This window comes from Myotis yumanensis, unplaced genomic scaffold (assembly GCF_028538775.1).
Source record: "Myotis yumanensis isolate MYYU_CA2020_CCGP unplaced genomic scaffold, mMyoYum1.0.hap1 SCAF_14, whole genome shotgun sequence".
NCBI classification, from domain to species: Eukaryota; Metazoa; Chordata; class Mammalia; order Chiroptera; family Vespertilionidae; genus Myotis; species Myotis yumanensis.
The window spans coordinates 33,916,757-33,928,656 of record NW_027223765.1 but is presented as its reverse complement, the minus strand read 5'-3'; the positions used below and the strand labels follow the sequence as shown (position 1 = coordinate 33,928,656).

Below are 11,900 nucleotides of genomic sequence, written 5' to 3'. Positions count from 1 at the left end.
TTTCTGTCCATGAAAAAGGCAATCAACAAATCTTCCCGCTACTTCATCCAACAACTCAGGATGCAAGATGACGCCTGCTTCCTTCGCAGAAGACGTTCTTTCACAAAAGTGGGAAGGAAGCCATTTCTTAATACAAACTTTAAAAATCAGACTGTCAAGATTTAAGAGGATCTTTAATTCTTAAAGATCCTTAAATAGTTTCTCAAGCATTTCAGAAGGTGGGAGGGTATATAAAATAGATGCATAACTTTCCTTCCCACTCTTAGAAAAATAAATCAATTGGATTTACACAAAACCTAGTTTAAAAATAGAATAAGAATATATTAATGGCATCAAATCATTTTCAAATAATAAAAATACCCCAAAAGCTAAAAAAAAAAAAGAACAATTTGAACTTAAACATATAGAAAAGGAAAGATAATAAAGATTAGAACAGAAATCTGAAGTAAAAATCACACGTACAATACAGAAAATGAACAAAGCTAAAGTAAACTGCAGGATGAGATGGCTCCCATGGTAAATTATTCTGAACATTTAAGAAAACATGAATACCTACATTACACAGACATTTTTCAGAGAATTGAAAAGAAGGAAGACTTCCAAACTCATGCATAGCTCAGATACTAAAACTTGACATGGACATTCTGAGGAAGGAACACTACAGACCACTACCTCTCATAAACAAGGATAAAGAAATGCTAAACACAATATTAACCAAGAGAATCGAGTGATTTATAGGAAGAAAATGTAACAGAATAAAGAATAAAACAATATGGCTTTCTCGATAGATGGGAAAGGATTTGATTTTTTTAAAAAGACATGTTCATGATAAAAACTCTAAGGAAACTTGAAAGAAAAAGAAACTTCTTTAATTTGATAATAAATAGCTTCAAAAACCCTAGAGCTAACATTTTAATTAGTGGTGAAATACTAAATAATTTCCCTGAATTCAGGAACAAGACAAGGTTGTCCACTGTTACCACTTTTATTTAAGGTTACACTGAGGGTTCTCAGCAGTAAGTAAGGAAAAGAAATAAAGGATAGCTCAGTTGGTTCAAGCATTGTCCTGATACATCACGGTTGTGGGTTTAATCCTGATCAGGGCACAAAAGAATCAGCCAATGGATACATAAATAAGTGGAACAACAAATTTCTCTCTCTCTCTCTCTCTCTCTCTCCACTCTCTTTCCAAGATCAATACATAAATTTTTTAAAAAAGAAAATATATAAATATAGCATGGAACAAGCAACAACAATTAGGACATTTTTAAAAATATCATTTAGCCGAGACTGGTTTGGCTCAGTGGATAGAGCGTCGGCCTGAGGACTGAAAGGTCCCAGGTTCGATTCCGGTCAAGGGCATGTACCTTGGTTGCGGGCACATCCCCAGTAGGAGATGTGCAGGAGGCAGCTGATCAATGTTTCTCTCTCATCGATGTTTCTAACTCTCTGTCTCTCTCCCTTCCTCTCTGTAAAAAATCAATAAAAAAATATATTTAAAAAAAAATATCATTTAAAATAGCATCCAAAAACCCATCTAGATACCTAGGAATGATCTAATAAAAGTTGGCAAAGACCTATACACTGAAAACGACAAATTTCCCAATGTAGTTCCTAAATTTTTGAGAGAAATTTCAAAAGTTCTAATTGGAAGTATATACTGTGCTCATTCATTGGAAGACAATATTTTTACAAAAGCAAAGTAAAAGAACTACATACAGTTATATGTTCTTCTTATAGTATGTATAGATCAACACTGACAGCTATATGTTGTTCTTACAACACATATAGGTCTCAACTGTATAATGTTGGTCAAAAGAAAACAAAGAGTACATACTGAATTATTTCATTTATATCAAGGTCAAGAACAATCTAATTTGTGATGATAGAGGTGAGAATTACAGTTATCTTTGGGAGCTATTGATTGGGAAGGGGCATAAGGAAGCCGGGTATTGATAATGTTCTTTTTTTGGGTGGTGGTTTCATCAGTGTATTCATATGTAAAATTCATGGGGCATATGTATTTTGTCTGTTATATTTCAATGTTTAAAATTTTTTTAAAGGCAATACGAAATCATTGAAATGGATAAAAGAGTTTAATGACACGATCCTTTTACTTAAAAAAAAAAAAAAGGTTTTGTGTAACAACAGACTAGAAGAGGGCAGGAGCAGAAGCCAGAAGAGCAGTTAAGAGGCCATTGCATGGGCCCGGGTGAGGAGTGTGGGTTGCTTAGACTAGAACCATGAAAGTAGAAATGGAGACAAGAGGATTCATTGGAGAGCAGGATCTGCAGGATATAGAGAACCAGAGGGACATATCAAGAATTATCTTTCTGGCCCTGACCGGTTTGGCTCAGTGGATAGAGCGTCAGCCTGCGGACTGAGGGGTCCCAGGTTCGATTCCGGTCAAGGGCATGTACCTTGGTTGCGGGCACATCCGCAGTGGGGTGTGCTGGAGGCAGCTGATCGATGTTTCTCTCTCATCGATGTTTCTGTCTCTCTATCCCTCTCCTTCTCTTTCTGTAAAAAATCAATAATATATATATATTTTTAAAAAGAATGATCTTTCTGGGTTTCCACCATAGGAAATGGAAGACAAATAGCAGAGGAATGCCTGGAAAGAACATGACTAAAGTTTGGGATGCGAGTAGAGATTTTTAAAGGAGCACTTGGGCGAAGTCTAAGGGACTCCTTACTTGGGAGGCGCGGTCTGGCGGAACAGTTGAGGCAGGACCTGAGAACGGGTTGCGGGAGTGTAAACTGACATGTAGGTCGGGGTGTCTGGGATTAAGATGCCTCCAGCGGGGCGAAGTGATTCTAGGGACGCGAGAGTCGCTAAGGAATGCGCTTGGAGATGGGGCAGCCCCGTAGGCACTAAGAGTCAGCACACGGGATAGGACTTGCCATGGCCCGCCCAGGAGGCTTGGAAATGGCGGGAGGAGGAGGAATACGGGGACTGAGGATCGGCCCCGCCTCCACCCCGGCGCGGAACCAATTGTGACGGCGGCGAGGTTTCCGGCCGGCACTATAAAGGCGCACACAGGCGGGGGGGCGGTGTGCGCCTTCGTGACGCGGCCGCGCGAGAGGGGCAGGGCCAAGGCAGCGACGGCGGTGGCCAGACTGAGAGGCGGCAACACGACCACGGCCCTCTGTCCCGACCACCATGAGCACCAAACAGGTCACCTGCAGGTTAGTTTGCGGCTCTGCGGGGTCCCGGAGCGCCGGGCCGTCTGGGGCCTCTCCCCCGGGGCCCTGGGCGACGAGTGCGCGCTGGTGCTGCCGCCGGGGAAACTGAGGCTGGAGCGGATTCGTGGAAGGTTGCTCAGGTGTTCACCGTCCGGCGTTTTGGGCCCAGGGCGGGGGCCCGGCGTTGTGTGGCCGTGTTTCGTGACCGAGCCCCAGGGCGAGGCCAGCGCGGGGCTGTGCTGGTCGGAAGCGTGGCCCGTGTGGCTGGAAGGATGTGCGAGCCAGGCCGTGCGGGTGCGGGGCCCGGGAGGAGGGCTCTGGGACCAGAATCGAGCCGGACGAGGAGACGCGGGTTAGAGTGAGGGTGCGCGGAAGGGCCGTTTGCGGGCGGGGAGGCGACACAGGAGGGGCTTGTTAATCGACGATGAGGGCCTCCGAAGAGCCGAGGCCCGAAAGCGGCCTTGGTTCTCTGCGAATTCGAAGACCCCCGACCTAAACTTGCAGAAAAGAAGCAAGTAAGCACTGCTGTTCGCAAAGATAGCAACCGTAGGCAGGATGTTTGGAAAGTTTCGGTGCTCCTCAAATTGCCAAGTCCTTCGTATCCATTGTCTTTAGACTTCACTATAACGCGGTTAGGCAAATAGAATTTCCATTTTGCAGTGCAGGAACCAGACTGAAAGAGGGTAAGTGCTACTCAGTCTTAGGAGACAACCTGTTTACGTGGGGAAATACAGCGGCGATGGATGAATGGCTGCAGAAAAGTCAGGACCGGGTGACAGAGAGAGAGTGTGGTTGTGTAACACCGTGATTTCTTGGTCAGCTTGTGCGTTACCGGGATTGGGATCCTACTCTTGCTGAACTGATACTTGGAAAGTACACATTTTATTTTAATAAACTGTTTCCAATTAAACCTGTTTGGGAAGCATTGCTGAAAAGAATGTTAGTTTGATTATGCCATAAACTGTTTATTTATCATATATATTGTTATTTCTCTTCTCCAGTGTGAATAACTGAGAAGTGACTGAAAACATTTTCCTTTTAGCATTCGTATATAATTAGCTGTTCAATCAGTGTAACCAAGGCCCAGCTGATTTATGTTGAGCAGTTGTCAGAGATTTGTACTTAGGTAATTAGTACTAGAAAGTCTTCTGTGAAGACGTGTGTTTAGTTTTATTTGTATAAAGTTTCCCCAGCGAACCTAAAATTAAAAGGTGTTTTCAGAGTGAGCAGCAATACACATTTATTTGAGATTTAAAAAAAAAAAAAGAATGGCTCTTCTGGAATCACCGATTCAGGCAGAAACCCATGTAGTGTTTTAGTTAGGAAACAAAGAAAAGGGGTATTTAGGAGAAGGTGAAGGGGAACAATGACATCTAGAAGGAAGGCATTCTGTTGATGTAGGTAAGCTAACATTGTGATGCTAATTCTAGATAGTGTTTTTATTTTTTTTTTTTTATTTTTTTTTTTTAAATATATATTTTATTGATTTTTACAGAGAGGAAGGGAGAGGGATAGAGAGTTAGAAACATCGATGAGAGAGAAACATCGATCAGCTGCCTCCTGCACACTCCCTACTGGGTATGTGCCCGCAACCAAGGTACATGCCCTTGACCAGAATCGAACCTGGCACCCTTGAGTCCACAGGCCAACTCTCCATCCACTGAGCCAAACCGGTTAGGGCTAGATAGTGTTTTTAATGTTAAGTCCTTAGTCATAGCTGCTTTCTTGTTTTCCTTGCAAAGGGTTCTTTGGGGCACAATGTTGCTTTAGGCCCAGGAAAGGTTATTTTGCCCTGTTTTAACATTACAAAGGCTTGAGGTTAAGGCGTGTAAGGCCTTCCTGTGGGCTGGCAGCTCCAGCTCTCTTTAATGTGACTCTATATTTTTACATCCCTGTTGGAGCAATTTCTTAGTCATTGTGGACTATAGCAGATTCTGGCTACTGCTTCTAAGATGGGTTCACAAAAAAGTGCACAGTTATACAAGGTTTTATAATCGAATCTCAACTCTGGGCAGTATCTAATTTTACTGATACCAAAATCTTATCCTCAGAAAGACTTGAGACTTGCCGCAAACTTCACATCTAGTTGAAGGAATAAGAACTTAAATCAACATCATCTTAGTTATTTTCTGTACCAGAAGATGGCCTGTCCTGAAAGCTTTAGTCTTTGTTTCCCAAACAGGGGTGTCCTGCAGGATGTTGCTTGTAAACTGAGAGTGAGTTGGAATGTTGAGAAGGGATCACTTCTGTTTAAATACAATCCGATTCTGTTGGGGGGGGCTTACAACATGCTGGGTGCTCTACCAGCCATATTGCTATAGTCTAGCAACCAGGACTATTCCATAGATCGTGAATCTTAGCCTCAATGTTGAAGTGATTACCCAATATCATTCAGCTTCCAAGTGGCAGAGCTGTGGCATCAGAGTCCATGTTCTTGTAGACTATATGGCCTCCAAGTAAGTTTTAGAAATGCTAAATGAAAGTTTCTTTCCCGCAGGACTTTTCAAAGCTCTTAATATGTTCATATGAAAGGAAAACATAGGCAAAAACCTATAGAAAGTTCACTTGCCAAAGGGGGTGAAGGAATCAGCCCTCATAAGGACTGAACACATATTTAAATGGAAAAAACTGCAGTATTACCAAGAGTTCCAAGTTTACATTAGTGTGTTCATGGTGGAAAAGCTTTTCTTGCTTTATTATCTTATTCACTAAAGTTTTTTTTTTTTTTAGTTGAGAGAGAGAAACATCGATTGTTGTTCCACTTATTTATGCATTAATTGGTTGATTTCTGTGTGTGCTCTGATAGCGGATCAAACCCGAAACCTTGGCATATCAGGATGACTCTCTAACCAACTAAACTACCTGACCAGGGCCTTAATCACTAAAGTCTTATCTCCAGACATTTGTAACTTATAGGAAATGTTCAAGGTATGATTTATTTGGAGGGCAGACTTAAACAGGTTTCTTGGGTTTGTCTTAGGGTGCAAAGTATTTTTGTGGTTTGTTTTCCTGACTGGAATGTGATGTACATGCTTCTTCTGGATGGCAGCAGGACAAAGGGTTAATTTTGCTTCCATTCTAGTAGGTATTATATCTCTCCAAGAGATGGATATGAAGTCCTTGGATTCCCAAATTTAATGACAAAGACTAAATGTTTATTGTCTGGAATGACAAGAATGACAGCTGATACAGTTTTGTTAGTCAACTCTCCTTCCTAACCATCTCCTATGTCTTCCAATCTGTTTTCAAAGTACTGGTGCAGGCCTTTATTATAGCTTGGTAACCAGTTTTTTTTGTCCTCCTGAAGTCCCTCTGTCTTATTACTAATGAACAATCTAGAAATTTCAGTTTCCTGAGAGAGTCAAACCCAGAGTTTTTCATTCTTTGAAAGTCACAAAACTGTCCAGTAAGTGATAGGAAGAACGTGAGCTCCAGAGTTGGGGTAGTTCTGGATTCTGATCCTGATACCACCTGTGCCACAGTTTCCTCATCTGTAAAATGGGAATAGTAATGCCTAGCCAGCAGAGTTGGTTAAAATACTAAATAATAACAACAAACCATTTTGGAGCATTTATGATGTGTTAGGATAAGCAATTACATGCATTGTCTTAGCTAAATCTCACATTAGTTTATAACAGCAGTCTATGAAATAAAATTATTATAATCATATTAGTTGCCCAGTGCATGGATTCGTGCACATTGAAAGGAAATTAATTAGAAGAAATATTATAATATCTCTATTTACCCTTTCTCTATAATAGAAGTGTAAGAGATGAAAGAAAATTAGTAAAATTTATATGAAGGCCTTCAAGAAACCAGATTGATTCCGTTTTTTCAGCAACAGCTAGAACTATTGGTGGTTCTGTGGCTAAGAGTGAGCTGATATACTTTGCAACATATACCAGTAATAGCCTTACTGTCTGAAACAGTCTTGGAGTCACCCAGAATAGCAGACGCCTTTGGAGTGTTCCCCAGAAAGAATCTCCCTACTTTTTTTTAAGTATCCAGCTATGTACTTACCAGCCCTTGTACACTCATTCCCCCCCTACATTCTCTGCCCCAATTCATGTCTCTAGGAAGGTATAAGGGATGGATGGTTTAGCCATCAGGAAGGGTGAACAGTTGGAAATTCACTACAAGGTATGAGAGTCCTGGATTAAATTTAGTGTAACAGATGGGAGGAATGGCTATAAGTGGTTGACAAGGATGCCCCAGAGGTCAGGCAGAATGTATTCTTTTTTTTTTTTAATTTTTAATTAAATCTTTATTGTTCAGATTACATTTGTTCCTCTCCCCCCCCCCCCCGCCCCCATAACTCCCCTCCTCCCAGTTCCCACCCCACCCTCTGCCCTCACTCCCCACCCACTGTCCTCATCCATAGGTGCATGATTTTTGTCCCGTCTCTTCCCGCATCTCCCACACCCCTTCCCCCCTCAAGAATAGTCAGTCCATTCCCTTTCTATGTCCCTGATTCTATTATAATCACCAGTTCATTCTGTACATCATATTATTTATTCACTTGATTCTTAGATTCACTTATTGATAGATGCATGTTTGTTGTTCATAATTTGTATCTTTACCTTTTTCTTCTTCTTCTTCTTAAAGGATACCTTTCAGCATTTCATATAATACTGGTTTAGTGGTGATGAACTCCTTTAGCTTTTCCTTATCTGTGAAGCTCTTTATCTGACCTTGAATTCTGAATGATATAGCTTTGCTGGATAAAGTACTCTTGGTTGTAGGTTCTTGGCATTCATCACTTTGAATATTTCTTGCCACTCCCTTCTGGCCTGCAAAGTTTCTGTTGAGAAATCAGCTGACAGTCGTATGGGTATTCCCTTGTAGGTAATTGACTTTCTTTCTCTTGCTGCTTTTAAGATTCTCTCTTTGTCTTTTGCTCTTGGCATTTTAATTATGATGTGTCTTGGTGTGGTCCTCTTTGGATTCCTTTTTTTTGGGGTTCTCTGCGCTTCTTGGACCTGTAAGTCCATTTCTTTCACCAGGTGGGGGAAGTCTTCTGTCATTATTTCTTCAAATAGGTTTTCAATATCTTGCTGTCTCTCATCTTCTGGCACCCCTATAATTCTGATATTAGTGCGCTTGAAGCTGTCCCAGAGGCTCCTTACACTATCTTCGTATTTTCGGATTCTTTTTTCATTTTGCTTTTCCGGTTGGGTGTTTTTTGCTTCTTCGTATTTCAAATCTTTGACTTGATCCTTGCGCTCCTCTGGTCTGCTGTTGGGAGTCTGTATAATATTCTTTATTTCAGTCAGTGGATGCTTAATTTCTAGTTGGTTCTTTATCACAACATCGAGGGTCTCATTAGTTTTCTTGAAGCTCTCATCAAGTTTATCGGCAGCTTCTAGCACATTATTGAAAGCCCTCAAAATTGTGTTTTTTAGCTCTATATCCTCCATTTCTGTCATGTTTTTTTGTCTCTGCATTTTTTATGCTTTCTTGGTGCACCCCCTAGTGGTCTTTGTGCGCAGTCTTGTTCTAGTTAAGCCTTCATTGTTGTAGTTAATACTAGAGGGATTTGACCACCAGGCCGATTGGCTGTGAGAATCAACTGTGTCTGCCGTGGGAAAACTTCTGTCCTCTGGAGAGGTGCTAATCTAGCCTTTGCCTGAGGCGATCCGGCAAATGGTTCTGTGCAGGGCTTGGGTGGGGCGGGATCAACAGGGCGGGTGGAGGGAACAGTTATGGCTGCTCTCAGTCTCGTTCCCAGAGGCTCTGCTTCTCAGAACCCCAGCAATCGCTGCAAACCTCGGAGAGAAAGCTGCCCTCACGTTCCGACTGATGCCAGACAATCCCGCTTCTCCCGTTTGAGTCTGAGTCCCTAGAGACTCGCCCGGATCTGGAGCTCAGAGTCTGAGACTCCCTCCTGATTGAAAACGACAACCGCACCCTCAGCCACCAGCCCGCTCCGCGCACGCACTTCTGCACCTTTGTATTTTCCACACTGCACCTCCTCTGAGCCTCGGTATGCTGTTCTCTCTCCTTCTAGTTGAAGAATCTCTCCTCAGCCAGCTTTCCTGTGGTTCTGGGTGATGTCCATTCCACTTTTAGTTGTATTTTTGAAGTGGTTGTTTGCGGCAGCAATCTCCGGTGTTTACCTATGCCGCCATCTTGGTTCCAGGGCCAGGCAGAATGTATTCAAGGTAGTTTGTGTTTGTTACTGGGGAATGGAAATGGAGACATGCTACAAAAATAAGACTGGGCTGGCTTCGCCTCTTACATAACACTCGTTTCACACTCACCTTTCTTGAAGGCAGTGATGGTGGTCTGGAAGTTATTTTTGAATCTCTTTAAATTTGAGCTCATTCACTTAACTGAAGTGAAATGGCTGTGCAGAGTCACCAGCTTATAAGTGGCAAAACTAACTAAAAGCTCTGGTTGGTGGTTAAATATTTGTTTTCTTAATGGCAAAGATAATTAGTGAATGCAATTTGGAAGGCAGATTTTCTGAATATGACTTACTAGAGGCCCGGTGCACGAAAAAAGTGCACTCTGGGTGCAGTTGGGGGTTCCCCTCAGGTCAGCCTGAGCCCTCTCACAGTTCAGGAGCCTTTGGGGGATATCCAACTGATGGCTTAGGGGGAGCAGGCGTAAGCCGTCAGTCGGACATCCTTAGCGCTGCTGTGGAGGCAGGAGAGGCTCCTGCCTCTGCTTCTGTGCTGGCCAGCCATGAGCCGGCTTCTGACTGAACAGCGCTCCCCCTGTGGAAGTGCACTGACCACCAGGGGGCAGCTCCTGTGTTGAGCATCTGCCCCCTGGTGGTCAGTGCACATCATAGCAACCGGTCTTCCCCCATCATTCTGCCATTAGAGTTAATTTGCATATTACCCTTTTATTATATAGGATAGGGTGGGATGTGGTGGTAGAATTATAAAAGGCATCCTTGTACAACCAATGCAAAAAATCTTTCCTCTTACATGCCTGGTTAACAAATAGTATCTGGTAGAGGACTTCTGGCCATCTCCTACTCTGTTTTTTGTTTGTTTGTTTCTTTGTTTTCAGGAAATACTCTTGTCTAGTTTATCCAAAAGAAACCATTAATGAAGTATTTGTTAGACCTTGCTTTTTATTTTATTTTATTTTTATTTTTTATTTTTTTATAATTAAATCTTTATTGTTCAGATTATTACATTTGTTCCTCTTTTTTCCCCCCATAACTCCCCTCCTCCCAGTTCCCACCCCACCCTCTGCCCTCACTCCCCACCCACTGTCCTCATCCATAGGTGCATGATTTTTGTCCAGTCTCTTCCCGCATTTCCCACACCCTTCCCCCCCCCCCAAGCATAGTCAGTCCATTCCCTTTCTATGTCCCTGATTCTATTATAATCACAAGTTCATTCTGTTCATCAGATTATTTATTCACTTGATTCTTAGATTCACTTGTTGATAGATGCGTATTTGTTGTTCATAATTTGTATCTTTACCTTTTTCTTCTTCTTCCTCTTCTTAAAGGATACCTTTCAGCATTTCGTATAATACTGGATTGGTGGTGATGAACTCCTTTAGCTTTTCCTTATCTGTGAAGCTCTTTATCTGGCCTTCACTTCTGAATGATAGCTTTGCTGGATAAAGTACTCTTGGTTGTAGGTTCTTGGTATTCATCATTTTGAATATTTCTTGTCACTCCCTTCTGGCCTGCAAAGTTTCTGTTGAGAAATCAGCTGACAGTCGTATGGGTATTCCCTTGTAGGTAACTGAGTTTCTTTCTCTTGCTGCTTTTAAGATTCTCTCTTTGTCTTTTGCTCTTGGCATTTTAATTATGATGTGTCTTGGTGTGGTCCTCTTTGGATTCCTTTTGTTTGGGGTTCTCTGCGCTTCTTGGACCTTTAAGTCCATTTCTTTCACCAGGTGGGGGAAGTCTTCTGTCATTATTTCTTCAAATAGGTTTTCAATATCTTGCTCTCTCATCTTCTGGCACCCCTATTATTCTGATGTTGGTACACTTGTAGCTGTCCCAGAGGCTCCTTACACTATCTTCGTATTTTCGGATTCTTTTTTCATTTTGCTTTTCCAGTTGGGTGTTTTTTGCTTCCTTGCATTTCAAATCTTTGACTTGATCCTTGCGCTCCTCTGGTCTGCTGTTGGGAGTCTGTATAATATTCTTTATTTCGGTCAGTGTATGCTTACTTTCTAGTTGGTCCTTTATCACACCATCGAGGGTCTCATTAGATTTCCTGTACATCTCATCAAGTTTATCGACAGCCTCTAGAAGCCTCTTGAGAGACCTCAAAAGTGTGGTTTTGAATTCTATATCCAGTAGCCTGCTTTCCTCCAGTTCTGTCCTTTGTGGCCTGTTTCTTTGTCATGGCATATTTTATGCTTCGCTGTGTCGATAGAGTGGCTTTCCGTGTTAAGTGTCCCAATTACCTGAGGTAGACACTCTTGGTGCACCCCCTTGTGGTCTCTGTGAGCAGTCTTGTTGTAGTCAAGCCTTGATTGTTGTAGGTAATTACTACTTGACCTCCAGGCCAACTGGCTGTGAGAATCAGCTGTGTTTGCAGTGGGAGAACTTCTGCCCTCTAGGGAGGTGCTAATCTAGCCTTTGCCTGAGGCTATTTGGCAAATGGCTCTGTGCAGGGCTTGGGCGGGGCTAGTCCCAAGGGATCAACAGGGCGGAGGAGGGAGCAGTTATGGCTGCTCTCAGTCCGTCCCCAGAGGCTCTGCCTCTCTGTCCCAGCAACCGCTGCAAACCTCGG

The 11,900-nt window shown here is 42.5% G+C and overlaps 1 protein-coding gene across 1 annotated transcript in view; it reads left to right on the top strand.

Moving 5' to 3' along the window:
- The first annotated feature begins 3,067 nt into the window (after positions 1-3,067).
- MKRN2 (makorin ring finger protein 2) overlaps positions 3,068-11,900 on the top strand; it is a 37,296-nt gene continuing 28,463 nt past the window's right edge. Inside the window, exon 1 of the mRNA XM_070433607.1 lies at positions 3,068-3,189. Coding sequence (XP_070289708.1) covers positions 3,164-3,189 — 26 coding nt within the window. The 5' untranslated portion in view covers positions 3,068-3,163. The remainder of the gene's footprint in view (positions 3,190-11,900) is intronic.